At 52.5% G+C, this 15851-nt stretch overlaps 1 protein-coding gene across 6 annotated transcripts in view; it reads left to right on the top strand.

Annotated features, from left to right (window-relative positions):
* The window catches only part of WNK1 (WNK lysine deficient protein kinase 1), a 69638-nt gene that overhangs the window by 30157 nt on the left and 23630 nt on the right, over nt 1-15851 (top strand). For all 6 annotated transcript variants that reach the window (XM_073544175.1, XM_073544171.1, XM_073544174.1 and 3 more), the window contains exons 3-8: nt 706-926; nt 3376-3533; nt 11811-11899; nt 12462-12681; nt 12766-13057; nt 13174-13352. In XM_073544175.1, the coding sequence (XP_073400276.1) occupies nt 706-926; nt 3376-3533; nt 11811-11899; nt 12462-12681; nt 12766-13057; nt 13174-13352 (1159 nt within the window). The remainder of the gene's footprint in view (nt 1-705; nt 927-3375; nt 3534-11810; nt 11900-12461; nt 12682-12765; nt 13058-13173; nt 13353-15851) is intronic.

The raw sequence follows: 15851 nt of genomic DNA, 5'->3' as shown, positions 1-15851 counted from the left end.
GGCGTTGGAGGAAGCCGACATTCAGCAATTAAAGGGGCTGTTATAATTAAAGTTCTGCAGCTTTTATAACTTATCCCCTTCCCGACCTCTGCCGTGCATCGTATGGCGTGGGCTCTGGCAGAGGCTGCTGCATGTGATCCAGAACTCGGCCCTTAAGGCTGTGTGCACACGATGCAGATTTGCAGCGGATCCGCAGCGGATTTTACCGTGCAGAAACGTTGCATATCCGCATTGTGATGTACAGTAGCCTTAGAATCAATAAAAAAAAAAAATGCTGTGCAGACGCTGCGGATTTTTCCGTGCGGTTTTCCTGCGGTACAAAATCCGCAGCATGTTACTACTTTTGTGCGGTTTTCCATCTCCCCTGTCACCAAATCCGCAGGGGGAAAACCGCACAAAAACCGCAAGAAAACCGCATGAAAAATGGAAGAAATCCGCAGGAAAAATGCAGGTCATTTGACCTGCGAATTTCTTCCATTCTGCGCGGAAAAATCCGCAGGGCCAAAAATTCCGTCTGCACTCAGCCTAATTGTGGGGATCTGCCACAGTCCTAGCAGTCAGACCACCACCATGTCTTGGATTAAAGGGGTTGTCCGGCTGCTTGCCAGGTATCGCAATGAGCGGCCATGGACCAGCGTCTCAGGGGTCCGGACAGCTGGCTACACTTCTCGCATCGCCCGATCCAAATCGATTTTTCTGCCTCAGGTATCTGAAGAGGTTCAAGGTGATGAAGCTGAAGGTCCTCCGCAGCTGGTGTCGGCAGATCCTGAAGGGGCTGCACTTCCTGCACACGCGGACCCCACCCATAATCCACAGGGACCTGAAATGCGACAACATCTTCATCACCGGCCCCACCGGCTCAGTGAAGATCGGAGACCTGGGGCTGGCCACCCTGAAGAGGGCGTCCTTCGCCAAGAGTGTCATAGGTAGGTCCATGCAATCGCTCCTCCTCCTCCTCGTCTGCCCCTCAGGGGCCGCCGCTACTTACATGTATGAACCCTTCTGCCGATTGGGGGGGGGGGCCGAGCTGGTAGTCGCCCCTTTTAGCTACAAGTCACAGTGGGATTTATGAAGTCTATTACCGCTCTGCTACTCACGTCCCTCCTGTGGGGGGAGCAATCTTTAAACAGTCCTTTAACCCCTTTCTGACATCGGTGTCCTATTGCGTCCGGACTCCCTCCCTTTGATGTGGGCTCCGGTACGGAGACCAGATCTTTTGCGGCACGTCAGCTGTTTTGAACAGCTGACATGTGCCTCTAATAGCCACAGGTGGAATCGCGAGCCACAGGTGGAATCGCGATCCACCTGCGGCTCTTAACAAGTTAAATGCTGCTGTCAAACTCTGCCGGCAGCATTTAAAAGGCGCTTCCGGTGATCGCGCTGGAAATTCCGCCCATCGGCACCCGTGTCACATGACTGTGGGTCGCCGATGGGTTGGCATGACAACCAGAGGTCTCCAGCACACCTCTATGGTTGTCCCTGCCAGATTGCTATGAGCGCTGCCCGGTGGTTGGTGCTCATAGCAAGTGAGCAATTCTGCTACATACAGGCGATCTGATCATTGCCTGTATGTAGCAGAGGCGATCAGGTTATGGCAACTTCTATTGACTATTCAAACAAAAGCAAAAGTAAAAAAAAGAAGAAAAAAACTTTTAAAAATTATTTAAAAAAAAAATAAAGTTCAAATCACTCTTTCGCCCCATTCAAAATAAAACAAACAAAAAAATCACACATACACATATTTGGTATCGCCGCGTTCAGAATCTCCCAGTCTATCAATATAAATAAAAATTAACCCGATCGCTAAACGGCATAGCGAGAAAAAAAAGTCAGAACGCCAGAATTACCTTTTTTTGGTCGCCACAACATTGCATTAAAATGCAATAACGGGTGATCAAAAGTTCATATCTGCACCAAAATGGTATCAATAAAAACGTCAGCCCGGCACGCAAAAAATAAGCCCTCACCCGACCCCAGATCACGAAAAATGGAGACGCTACGGGTATCGGAAAATGGTGCAATTTTTTTTTTTTTAAATTTGGAATTTTTTTTCACCACTTAGATAAAAAAGAACCCAGACATATTAGGTGTTTGTGAACTCGTAATCACTGGGAGAATCATAATGGCAGGGCAGCTTCAGCATTTAGTGAACCTAGTAAAAAAGCCAAGCAATAAACTGTGGGATTGCACTTTTTGCAATTTCACCGCACTTGGAATTTTTTCCCCCATTTTCCGGTACACGATATATTAAAACCAATGGTGTCGTTCAAAAGTAAAACTCGTCTCCCAAAAAACAAGTCCTCAAATGGCCATATTGACCGAAAAATAAAAAAGTTATGGCTCTGGGAAGAAGGGGAGCGAGAAGCAAAAATGAAAATACCTCCAGTATTGAAGGGTTTGAACAACGCCCTAAATCAGTGACAAGGGCATCCCCACATGTGTGCGGCTAAAAGTGGACCTGCCGGCTGCGGTCCGCCTCATGTTTCTGGGGTCTTTTATAACGGGGGCGACTTGTGTGGTCCTATAATGCAGGTTATTCACATTCGGTAGCTCTTAACACTTTCTTTCCAGGATGGCTGATCAGTTTCCCAGGTCATAGACCGACCCCCTACCAAACCCCCTATCACATGTCCCCAGAGCCCCTCACAGCACATGACGCTCCATCCTGACAACCTCTCTGTATTTTGAGTGTTTTTCTTGCCTGTAGGCCACGGGCTCCCCCATATTTGGCCGCAGTTGGCCATTTATTAGTGTGTACTGCAGTTTATGCCGTAAGTATGTGAAGAGCAGGGATCTGGTGAGTTCGAGTCCGGAGTGATTTTTTTTTTTTTTTTTTTTTTTTCCCCCTGCCGTTTCCGATTTCCAATGTGATGTATTTACTGCCCAGACTCGTGGCCGTTTTCCATTGCAAGGTTTCCTCCTCCTCCTCATCCTGCGTCCGGTTCTCCCAGGTGAATGGAAAGTTATGACTAATAGTCATCTGTTCTTCCTCCCAGCAGCAGGTGGCGCCGTCCTCACAGGTAGGTACAGGTAGCGTGCGGTACAGGGAGCCGCGCTTCTGCATCTCTCCATTTACTTGGTGATGGAAGGAAATTAATCCTACAGTGGCCGTAATGTTGGGGGTCGGGTTTTTGCTCCAACCCACTTCCCTTCTGAGACCTTGCAATGGAAGACGTGTAAATTGCATTTTCTTTACAGCCTGACTAAGAAGCTTTCCTCCTCTTTTTTTTCCTTTTTTTTTTTTTCTTCTTTGCCCCCCACTGTCTTTCTCGCAGGTCTTCTGCCCCCGAACACTATCGTGGTGAGTAGTGGCGCCAGCATCCTGCTCGAGAGTATCAGAAAACTTAGCGTCTGAACCGTTCTTTTAATTTTAAGGTACCCCTGAGTTCATGGCGCCCGAGATGTATGAGGAGAAATATGACGAGTCTGTAGACGTGTATGCGTTTGGGATGTGCATGCTTGAGATGGCCACCTCCGAATACCCCTACTCCGAGTGCCAAAACGCTGCGCAGATCTACCGGAGAGTCACCAGCGTAAGTGTCTGCGTTGAGCCGGCCGTGCGGAGGATTGTAAGGATAGCGGCATGAAAAAAAGGTGCAATATAGTCCTACGGGCTCGCTCGGGCGGCCGGGGGCTCGCTCGGGCGGCCGGGGGCTCGCTCGGTCTGTCCCGCAATGGGTGCTTTTCTGGATGTAGTAATTCTGTTATGTGCCAGTAGATGGCAGCACCTCCAGCTTGTGGCCCATGTGGATGCATTTCCTGGGTAGAATCAGCATGGCCGTGCCATCAGGTGAAGCCGCGATTCCATCGGGAGGGCATAGCGGCTTCACCCGATCCCAGTGCGGTGGTCTTTGTTAAACTGGACACAGCCTGGGGAAGGGGCTTAACACTGATGGGTTGTGCATGAGGCTGTAATCCCGTGCCGAAGCCTCGACCATCCTAAGCCATGCAGACCATCATTGAAGGTGACCAGAAGATCACTGGGTGTGAAGGGGGGCACATGACATTTTGGTTTACGGTTGCCATGTGACGTTGCAGCCAGCAGTGGGCGCACACATGAACCTCATTCCTTTCATTAGTGCTGGAGTGCTATGCTGCCGCCTCCGGCACTACACCGGCCATAAAGCGGGATAATGTCAGCGTTCTGTTAAACATTTACACATGGGTGCCTTGTACCGAGACGGCACAGAACCTTCCGTACCGGGTCCATGTTGTCCTGCTGCGCCCTTGTGTAATTCAATGGATTTTCCTGCACTTTTTTTTTTTTAATGAAGGAAAAATAATTTAGTAATGTAGTTTTTGCATCATACGGTCGCGCATTAGTCAGGAGTTATTGTATGTGTTATACAGTGGGGTTGAAGTCATTGACACTTCCCACTACTCTAAGGACCCTGGTCCAGCAGCGGACCCTCAATGATCACACTTAAAATCTTCCTGCAGCGGCCGCTATTGGAGATTTGTAGGATTGCATGCTGGATATCTGTGCTTCATGCTGGGAGTTGTAGTGGCTGCAGTGCTTGCGGATACCAACAGCACATTGTGGATTTTCTTCTGGGGTCATCTACACCCACAGAAATATAGGAAAATAGGGTCAAGGTGTTCGTATAAAGATGGGCGAGTGATGTTACATCCGACTTATTCATTGTGACATTTGTAGAAGTTTTTGACTTTTGCTTAAAAAAAACCAAAAAAACCAAAATGGCCGTATACCAGGAAGAAATTGTCCAACCTGTAATCACCCGCGCTGATCCTGTCTAATGAGCAGCAACGTCACTGCAAACACATCATTATGGCCCCTACTGCTGAGCGGCGTGCCTGGGGGTATGGCAAGGGCACAGAGACGATCAATTATTAACTTCTGTATTATACTCCAGAGCTGCACTCACTATTCTGCTGGTGCAGTCATTGTGTACATACATTACATTACTGATCCTGCGTAACATCCTGTATTATACTCCAGAGCTGCGCTCACTATTCTGCTGGTGCAGTCACTGTGTGCATACATTACATTACTGATCCTGAGTTACATCCTGTTTTATACTCCAGGGCTGCGTTCGCTATTCTGCTGGTGCAGTCACTGTGTACATACATATTACATTACTGATCCTGAGTTACATCCTGTATTATCCTCTAGAGCTGCACTCACTATTCTGCTGGTGCAGTCACTATGTTCATACATTACATTACTGATCCTGAGTTACAATCTGTATTATACTCCAGAGCTGCACTCACTATTCTGCTGGTGCAGTCACTGTGTACATACATTACATTACTGATCCTGAGTTACATCCTGTATTATACTCCAGAGCGGCACTCACTATTCTGCTGGTGCAGTCACTGTGTACATACATTACATTACTGATCCTGAGTTACATCCTGTATTATACTCCAGAGCTGCACTCACTATTCTGCTGGTGCAGTCACTGTGTACATACATTACATTACTCTTCCTGAGTTACATCCTGTATTATACTCCAGAGCTGCACTCACTATTCTGCTGGTGCAGTCACTGTGTACATACATTACATTACTGATCCTGAGTTACCTCCTGTATTATACTCCAGAGCTGCACTCACTATTCTGCTGGTGCAGTCACTGTGTACATACATTACATTACTGATCCTGAGTTACATCCTGTATTATACTCCAGAGCTGCACTCAATATTCTGCTGGTGCAGTCACTGTGTACATGCATTACTGATCCTGCTGTTGTTCGCCAGGTTTAGCCTCCAGTTATACACAATAAATACTTTAACTGCAGCGATTTGTAATTATTAACCGTGGAGACGGTGTCGGTGCTTGTTGTTGTACTTTGCTTTCACCTTATTTCCCGCAGCGCCCCTTTAAGCAGTCAGGTGACTGGTTCATTAGGACCCTCCTCTGATATGAGGAGCCCCCTGTGCCGCTCCTCTCCCCCCAGATTACTGTCCTGTATTTTCCCTTAATCCTCTCAGTGTTAATTAGCCGTTTTGTAAATTCCTTTCCCGTGGGAGAAGTGTTGCTGATGCCATGTAACCGCGCAGCACCCCGTGTCTGCTCCCCCAGCCCAAACAGCCCATAGATGGGGGGGATTCATGATGTAGCTGTGCTGACTGTGTCATGATTGCAGTATCTTCTCCCGTCTCCTTGCTGACCCTGTATCTGAGCACTGCAACCAAACTGCAGTGTAAAGCATGGAGGAGAAAGCAAGCAGCAGCCTGGTACGGACTGTGGATCTTTTGACCGTCCTCTCGAGCGTCGCTCCTGGCCTCTGTTCAGTTACGGCCGCAGAGATCTTGTAAGCGGCGTGAAGTATAAAGCATGTTAGGGAGTTGCAGACGGTTTCTATTGTACTGGCCCTTTACCACTTCCCTGGCAGCAACACTTCTGGATCTGCCGGCATGGTGGCCAGTGATCGTGTCGGGAGGGCTCGCGGCTGTAGGATTTTTGGCCCGGTAGTCGCGTTTCGGAGCGTTGTTCTCGGTGGGTTGTTTTGCAGCTGAGGTGTCGGCTCTTTGTGAGTTCAGCACAAGGTCAGATCTTCATGCGTCAGTAAATTGGGATCAGGAACTATCAGCAGCTCCTGACACTAATTCACTGCAGGGGCGGCAGCAGCAGCAGCGCGGCAGAGGCTTTTTATTTTTTTAAGCTTTCTTCTGCTATATCAGGTAAATACAGTAAAAGTGTATAGGATTTATGTATAGGTGTATGTATGCATGAAAAAAGTACGCCCTCTCTGAATGTTATTTTTACTTGCGGGGATATAATAAACAGACACGTGACTCCGCCATTCTTTACTTTTTCAGCCGTTTTGTTTTCTAGGCGGGACTATCGGACATGACCAAGTTTCGGCCGAGCGGTCGCTTTTGGATAGGTGACCTAGTGTTTTGGCTCTAGGTAGCTTTAGTAAACAAAGGGGTCCATGGGTCGACTCCACGACTGCCCGGTGCCCAGGTCCTGTGGCTGTAAAACCAGCACAAATTATCCCCCACCCCCTCCACCACCGTGCCTTGTACTTCCCCACTTCAGTCTCCTCTCTCCTAACGACGTTGGTTCGGATGTCTTGGGTCTTGTTCAGATGCATTTTTGCAAGGTATTGCCGCTCTGCCATGTTCGTGTTTTTCTTTTTCTTTTTGAGAACGCAGCAGCTTTTTTCCTTCCAAATGAGTAAAACTTCTTCCGGCTTTTATTCTTCTAATTGTGACATTGTAAGTCCTTTAGAGTCTGACCTTTAGCTCTTGGGTTTCTTACATGCTCTGACATTGGGGGCATTTGATGGAACGTTCACTCTGGTCTTGAATATTTTTCACTTGTTTTCTCACCGTAACACAAGGAGCTTTAAAAGTGGTTTGGACACAGCCTTATAATCATTCCTAATTAATGTTGGCAACAATTGTCTCTAAGACCATTGCTGATGTCTTAAAACTCTCCTGAATGATGGGGATGAGCGAAATGCCATAACTTCTGCCTTTAATGAGGTTGTAACACACAGCACAACTGTGTTGTACAGAAATGGCGGACTCGCATATAATGAATCCTAAAATTTGCCATATACGAGACTGCTCTCTCTGGGGTGGTCAACCAGCTTGTCCAGGCTCCTGAATGGTAAGTCTGCCTGACTACACGGGGGCTTGTAGTTACAGGGGCGTTGGGTGGGCTCCTGCAGAGCCGATCATTGGCTTCATATCTCCTGCTCCGGAGCCTCCATACAAAGTTAATTAAATCCCAGCGGTCGGTCAGATGTCCGTCCTGGAAATAATCTTGTTTTGGTCCAGTCCGGTCAGGTTACGTCTGGATAATGGTTCCTCCTTCCACTGGTTATCCCAGCGCTAGGCACACGCTGCCTGCCGGAGTGTGGGGGAAGGGGTGCAGTAACTTATTAGGAGAATAGGAATGCTACTGGTAATCATACCTATCATTACCGCTCTGGCCTTGTCCAGCAAAAAGATTCCAGATATTAAATCTTCATCCTCTTGTAACAGAGGTTTATAGTATTCTAGAATTTTGCTACATGTAAGGTGCATAGTGGAGATGTGATCACGGGACCCCGGGTTGTCTGGTGGAGATGTGATCACGGGACCCCGGGTTGTCTGGTGGAGATGTGATCACGGGACCCCGGGTTGTCTGGTGGAGATGTGATCACGGGACCCCGGGTTGTCTGGTGGAGATGTGATCACGGGACCCCGGGTTGTCTGGTGGAGATGTGATCACGGGACCCTGGGTTGTGGGGTGGAGATGTGGTCACGGGACCCTGGGTTGTGGGGTGGAGATGTGGTCACGGGACCCTGGGTTGTGGGGTGGAGATGTGGTCACGGGACCCTGGGTTGTGGGGTGGAGATGTGATCACGGGACCCCGGGTTGTCTGGTGGAGATGTCGTCACGGGACCCTGGGTTGTGGGGTGGAGATGTGGTCACGGGACCCTGGGTTGTGGGGTGGAGATGTGGTCACGGGACCCTGGGTTGTGGGGTGGAGATGTGATCACGGGACCCCGGGTTGTCTGGTGGAGATGTCGTCACGGGACCCTGGGTTGTGGGGTGGAGATGTGATCACGGGACCCCGGGTTGTCTGGTGGAGATGTGATCACGGGACCCCGGGTTGTCTGGTGGAGATGTGATCACGGGACCCTGGGTTGTGGGGTGGAGATGTGATCACGGGACCCTGGGTTGTGGGGTGGAGATGTGATCACGGGACCCCGGGTTGTCTGGTGGAGATGTGATCACGGGACCCTGGGTTGTCTGGTGGAGATGTGATCACGGGACCCTGGGTTGTGGGGTGGAGATGTGATCACGGGACCCCGGGTTGTCTGGTGGAGATGTGATCACGGGACCCCGGGTTGTCTGGTGGAGATGTGATCACGGGACCCTGGGTTGTGGGGTGGAGATGTGATCACGGGACCCCGGGTTGTGGGGTGGAGATGTCGTCACGGGACCCTGGGTTGTGGGGTGGAGATGTGATCACGGGACCCCGGGTTGTCTGGTGGAGATGTGATCACGGGACCCCGGGTTGTCTGGTGGAGATGTGATCACGGGACCCTGGGTTGTGGGGTGGAGATGTGATCACGGGACCCCGGGTTGTCTGGTGGAGATGTGGTCACGGGACCCTGGGTTGTGGGGTGGAGATGTGATCACGGGACCCCGGGTTGTCTGGTGGAGATGTGATCACGGGACCCTGGGTTGTGGGGTGGAGATGTGATCACGGGACCCCGGGTTGTCTGGTGGAAATGTGATCACGGGACCCTGGGTTGTCTGGTGGAAATGTGATCACGGGACCCTGGGTTGTCTGGTGGAGATGTGATCACGGGACCCTGGGTTGTGGGGTGGAGATGTGGTCACGGGACCAGGGGTTGTGGGGTGGAGATGTGGTCACGGGACCCGGGGTTGTGGGGTGGAGATGTGGTCACGGGACCCGGGGTTGTGGGGTGGAGATGTGGTCACGGGACCCGGGGTTGTGGGGTGGAGATGTGGTCACGGGACCCGGGGTTGTGGGGTGGAGATGTGGTCACGGGACCCGGGGTTGTGGGGTGGAGATGTGGTCACGGGACCCGGGGTTGTGGGGTGGAGATGTGGTCACGGGACCCGGGGTTGTGGGGTGGAGATGTGGTCACGGGACCCGGGGTTGTGGGGTGGAGATGTGGTCACGGGACCCCGGGTTGTGGGGTGGAGATGTGGTCACGGGACCCCGGGTTGTGGGGTGGAGATGTGGTCACGGGACCCCGGGTTGTGGGGTGGAGATGTGGTCACGGGACCCCGGGTTGTGGGGTGGAGATGTGGTCACGGGACCCCGGGTTGTGGGGTGGAGATGTGGTCACGGGACCCCGGGTTGTGGGGTGGAGATGTGGTCACGGGACCCCGGGTTGTGGGGTGGAGATGTGGTCACGGGACCCCGGGTTGTGGGGTGGAGATGTGGTCACGGGACCCCGGGTTGTGGGGTGGAGATGTGGTCACGGGACCCCGGGTTGTGGGGTGGAGATGTGGTCACGGGACCCCGGGTTGTGGGGTGGAGATGTGGTCACGGGACCCCGGGTTGTGGGGTGGAGATGTGGTCACGGGACCCCGGGTTGTGGGGTGGAGATGTGGTCACGGGACCCCGGGTTGTGGGGTGGAGATGTGGTCACGGGACCCCGGGTTGTGGGGTGGAGATGTGGTCACGGGACCCCGGGTTGTGGGGTGGAGATGTGGTCACGGGACCCCGGGTTGTGGGGTGGAGATGTGGTCACGGGACCCCGGGTTGTGGGGTGGAGATGTGGTCACGGGACCCCGGGTTGTGGGGTGGAGATGTGGTCACGGGACCCCGGGTTGTGGGGTGGAGATGTGGTCACGGGACCCGGGGTTGTGGGGTGGAGATGTGGTCACGGGACCCCGGGTTGTGGGGTGGAGATGTGGTCACGGGGCCAGGGTTGGGTTGCACTGAATATGGGGTAATAAATACCTGTTTATATGGGATTATTACACGTCTGACCTTCGTTGTCCGATACATTGTAGAACTGTTAGTCTTCCTTTTCTAGGACGATCGGTGGCGGTGAGATCTAGAAGTGCCGGCTGACAGGTGACGCTCTGCGGGGCCCCGTCCTGACAGATGTGGGTGATGGAGGAGCAGGCTGGGGCGGCATCGCCCTGTTTCTTGGGTGTATTGGGAATTATGACCTTGGTGGCACAGAATGAGTAATCGATGTCCTACAGTGATACAATGTATCGGGCCTGCGGTCACATCCGATCAGTGACTGCCCAGTAATCCCTTATTGTCTGCTGTGTAGGTGCCTGTTCACACCCTGGGTGACACTTGCGGCCGTGTTACAGCCTCAGTAGGGTACGTGCCATAGAGGTGACTGGTTACACTGGTATGGTGCCACTGTGCGGTGTGACTGGTTACACCGGACCCAACGTGGGTCCTAAGAACTTTCTGGCATTGAAGGGTTAAACTGTGGGGATAGAGCCATGGTGGACTGTGGTCCCTGGTGCGGAGGGGAGTTTGCTCCACCAATGGGGACGATGTGGAGGCCGGGCCTTGTCCGGAGGGGGCTGGCACATTACCTGGGCTGCTGCTTCCAGTGTAGGAGGCTCCGGCGTCCTTGATCTAATAGTCCCAGCACCATGCCCGGCTCGGTCACTGGTCGGCACCCTGCGCCCGCTGTGCTTTGACTGGCAGACCCTGCGCCTCCCTGCTCTGTCCCAATGGATTATATGTGGAAGGATTTCTCTCCGGTGATCCTCTTCGTGGACTCCCGCTGCTGCTGCTGCTGCAGCGCCTCCCGGGAATGTCCGGGCAGTCAGGTGGGTAAGTGCCGGGGATGGGGGGGAGCTGCCAACTCTGCCCCTTACTCGGCGTCTTGCAGCAGGATTAGCACAGTGACCGGACACCTGCTGAATGCCTTCTATTGTCCTCTGGTATCAGCCACTTCAGCTTGTTTTGTGCTCAGTGGCATTAGTATGTGTTTGGATCGCCTTCCCATCGCTGGTTAATGATACTATATGGAGGGCACGTTACTCCCCCCATCGTCTGTCGCCCCCGCTCTGGGTTGTTTGTCTGGAACCACATTGTGTAGAGCTGAGTTGCGATACTAGACCCGACCTGTAGACTGGGGTGGCGCTGTTTGTTGACAGCTTTATTTTTCTAATCCTGGATAGCCCCTTTAACCGTGTGATTGGCGCACTTCGCCACCATCAGAGGTGGCGTAGCACAACGTGAAACTACACGGCTCCCCCTAGTGCCCAGTGTGTAGACTGGCCACTCCAGAATCTGCATTCACACCAAGCGCCCGGGATAAACTGCGGGGGCTGTGCCTGACGACCCCCCCATCTTCTGATGGCTCCGCTCTCTCCTCTGTCTGCAGGGTGTGAAGCCGGCCAGCTTTGATAAGGTCGCCATCCCGGAGGTGAAGGAGATCATCGAGGGATGCATCCGCCAGAACAAAGATGAAAGGTAGGAACAAGGCGCTCTGTTTATTTAATGCTGAATGCAGCACAGAGTATTTTAGCAGAGCTCGGTTACCCCTACCAGCATATTGGGCCACGTCCTGGTCTCTTCCATTCCTGGCACTAGTCCGGTGCCATGTGGTGTCCCCTGGGTATGAGGAGCAGTGGGAGAGGGCTTGCAGTGCCCAGGACAGCGCCCCCTGGGGGCAGCAGCTTATATGGCAGGTTATCTCGGCCGCTCGCTTTGCTTTCCGTTGACCTTTGCAGTACTTTCCTGATCATTAATATGGAATTGGCTCCTTAAAGGGGCGGCCGTTGGCGGCCATGACTGTTCCTTGGCTAGCGGGTCAGGCCGACCTGTTGGCATTGCTTCCTACAGAGCTGCTTTCACAATTCTACTGCGCTGAGCTCCCATAATGCATTGCTGGATTTTGACTGCAGCTTTAGACCTAACCGCAAGAGACAGTTTTGCAAAGTTCTTTGCACAGTTACCCTCCACTTTCTGCTCGTCTGTGGTCTTGATGGCACGACTGACCCTCTCTTTTGTTCTCCCCTTGTGTTTTGGGCAGGTACGTCATCAAGGACCTCCTGAACCACGCGTTCTTCCAGGAGGAGACCCGGGTGCGGGTGGAGCTGGCAGAAGAGGACGACGGAGAGAAGATCGCCCTGAAACTGTGGCTGCGCATCGAGGACATCAAGAAGCTGAAAGGCAAATACAAGGACAATGAGGCCATCGAATTCTCCTTTGATCTGGAGAGAGATGTCCCCGATGACGTGGCCCAGGAGATGGTGAGGGCCAAATTCTGCTTGTAGGCATCCGGCTTCTTAAAGGGACTATGCACTTGCTATGCCTTTAAATTTTCTCCTCTGCAGGTGGAGTCTGGCTATGTCTGTGAGGCCGATCACAAAACCATGGCCAAAGCCATCAAAGATCGAGTGTCGCTGATCAAACGCAAGCGAGAGCAGCGGCAACAGGTGCGGGAAGAGCAGGAGAAAAGGAAGCAGGAGGAGGGCGGCCTGCAGCCACCGGCGCAGCAGACTGAGGTGCAACCCCACAGCCCCCCTGTGGGCACCGGTAAAGCCTCCACCACATCCCAGGTAGAGCCGGAGGAGCCAGAGGCCGATCAGCATCTGCAGTATCCGCAGCCCAGCATCTCCGTGACCTGTGAGTCCAGGGGAGGATGGGGAGAGTAGTCCTGTTTCGCAGTAGAAGCACTTAGTCTGTGCTGATGGCTCAGAGCAACCGCTTTATATTTCTCCTGACTTGTCTTCCCATCACAGCAGACGCCACGATTGACAGCGGTCAGGGGTCCACGGTGTACTCAGAGTCCAGAGCTGCCAGTCAGCATGCAGTCTCCTTCAGCTCTCAGCAGGATCTGGGGGTCTCCTCAACTGCTGTGTCTGGCTACAGCAGTCCTAGCGTACAGCCCCAGCCAGGTGGCTTCAGCTCATCAGTAGGGGTAAGTGACCGGTGACTGCCAGTAGTGTTGTCATAGGGATATATGCGGGATAGGAATCAGTCTGTGATCTCGGCTTCTTTACTCACAGCATGCCGTGTAACTATGACCATTATACTTGTGTTCCTGGTGGCGCAAGCCCCCCTTTTACTTGTGTTCTTGGCGGCACGGAACCCCCCCTTTTACTTGTGTTCCTGGTGGCGCGGGACCCTCCTTGCGTTCCTGGCGGTGCGGAACCCACCTTTTACTTGCGTTCCTGGCGGCGCGGAACCCACCTTTTACTTTCGTTCCTGGCGGCGCAGAACTCCCCTTTTACTCACGGGCCTGGTGGCTCGGGAACCCCCCTTTTACTTGCGTACCCCTGGGGGCTCGGACCCCTCTTTTACTTGCGGGCCTGGGGCGGGCTTGTTGGAGGAAGCAGGGCTCGATTTGTACCGCGTCACATCTGGGTACCTGCCGCTTACCGCCGCATAGAGGTAACATTAAGTCGAGACGTCCATTTTTATTGGGGGCTTCACAGGATGGCAGTGTTAACATGATATATTTGTGGGGTCTTTGCCTTCTACCAGTATTAATTGGAATATTTGGGGGGGCTGTTGTGATCTTCCAGTGTACCAAGTCCTGCATGTGGTTCTGTATGCCATTGCGCTGAAATATTTGCCTGATGTAATGTAAACCCCTGGACCCGCCGTCCTCAGCTCCCTGGACCCCCGTCTTCTGCCCGTTCCTCGCATTTCCCTTTTTATTTATATTGTAATGTTATTGGCACTGAGCTCCAGACAGGACGAGGGGCCTGAGGCCGGACCCCCGGACAGCCACGATCCCCCTGATCTCTTCCTCAGTTTTGCTTCTCTTTCTTTCAGTTACTAATTTTATTTGCTTTTATTAAATCGTGTCCTTTCTTGAAATATTGAGGATCGGAAAGTGTAATTCCAGGTCCCGGAGAGGCAAAGCGATCCTAAAAATAGAGATGACGGGACCTGTGCTCTCAATATGTCATGCCTTGTTCTCCAGTCCCACCCAGAGCTGCAATCACAATTCTGCTAGTTGCAACCTGGAAACCTTTCTACACCCCTTTCTCCCACGCTGAACTGGTCCAGACACCCCAACTCCCACCCTGAACCGATCCCGTCACCCAGAATGCACTGCTGAGATCTTAGTATTGTGCTGTGCTGCAAAAGAGGAGCATCATTATGAGTGCAGCTCTGGGTGTGACTGGAGCATAACCCAGGGTGTAACCCTTAGAGCGTTCATCACGCTGGTGGTTTACATGTAATGGATACCCTCTCCGTGCGGAGATTGTGCTGCCAGTCTGAACGAGCAAAGCTGCAGGGGATAGTACAGCGAAAAACAAAATTGCGGCCAGAGTCCCTGATATAGAAGGGGTGCCTCGGACTTGGGTAGACTATTGTAGCTAAATGGAGTGGAGGTGCAGTGTAAAGCATGTAGGAGAGATGGAGACAAAGAGTAAGGTAGGAGGTGGATCCAGGCTCCAGTAGACGTTTCATTTTTCCTTTCTCTAATCCCTTGAATTCACTATTTTCTTATTACCCACGTCACTGCCCCCCGGAGAGAGAGGATCTGCTTTCAAGGACCGGAAACCTACAAAATACGAGGAGGAGCCTCGCCCATGGCGTCAGTACTTTCTTGTCCATGGAAAGGGAATCTGCTCCCTGGGGTTGGTCCAGGGAATATATCATCAGGGAGTACTTGCCCTGGTCCGGTCGCCTCCAGGGGGTATACTGTGTACTGCCCGCGGCCGGCCAGGTGGAGAGCTGGGGCGCCGCAGCACATCTGCGGGGGTGTGTAGCTGCAGAGCGCTGGGACAGCGGTGTAAGTGCTTTTGTGAAGTCGGGGGGCTATGCGGGGCTCGTCCGACGTAAGTTTCACTCCGCATGTCGAAAAAGGCCAGATCTGTTCAATGCAGAAGCGTGGTCGACTTGCCGGCAGGGTCGTGTCTAGACTTCGGGATGGAGGAGCCCGCAACGGAGGAAGGGATCATTTGGAGGGTGCGATTCGTCCTAATCCGGCATGTGAAGACTCCTGAGGGGGTGAGTAACCTCCGGGGTTTTATCCTTATCTTTATAGGACAGGCCTAGAAGGCGCTAAGACAGGGCACACTCCCGGGGCTCTGTGTCGGGGGGTCGAAAGGTGTCAGTCCTGCATAGAAGAAATGGATGTCAAGAGTGTTACTGCCCTTTGATGATATGGGGGTATTGAGAGACCCCCTAGCTAGGAAGGTGGAGTCTTAAGCAGGTTTTCACTGTATGGCCAGGTCCTCAATGTTGGAGGCTTCATGGGAAAGTATTTTATCTTCGCTCCCTATAGTACAGGGGGCATCTGTGTTCTTAGGAGATGCCTCAGTAGACATGGTTGGGTTGGCAGCCATATCTTCTGTGCAGCACGACGCGCACTGTGGTTCGGGAATATCCAGTCCATATCAAGGCTTAGCTCCATACGAGGACAAGGGTAATGCCTATGGGGACCTGTGGATGACATCCT

The sequence above is a fragment of the Dendrobates tinctorius genome, unplaced genomic scaffold (genome assembly GCF_039654945.1).
Source record: "Dendrobates tinctorius isolate UK_male_01 unplaced genomic scaffold, ASM3965494v1 ptg000136l, whole genome shotgun sequence".
NCBI lineage: Eukaryota > Metazoa > Chordata > Amphibia > Anura > Dendrobatidae > Dendrobates > Dendrobates tinctorius.
The sequence above is the reverse complement of the archived record's forward strand: the minus strand, read 5'-3'. Positions and strand labels throughout refer to the sequence as shown.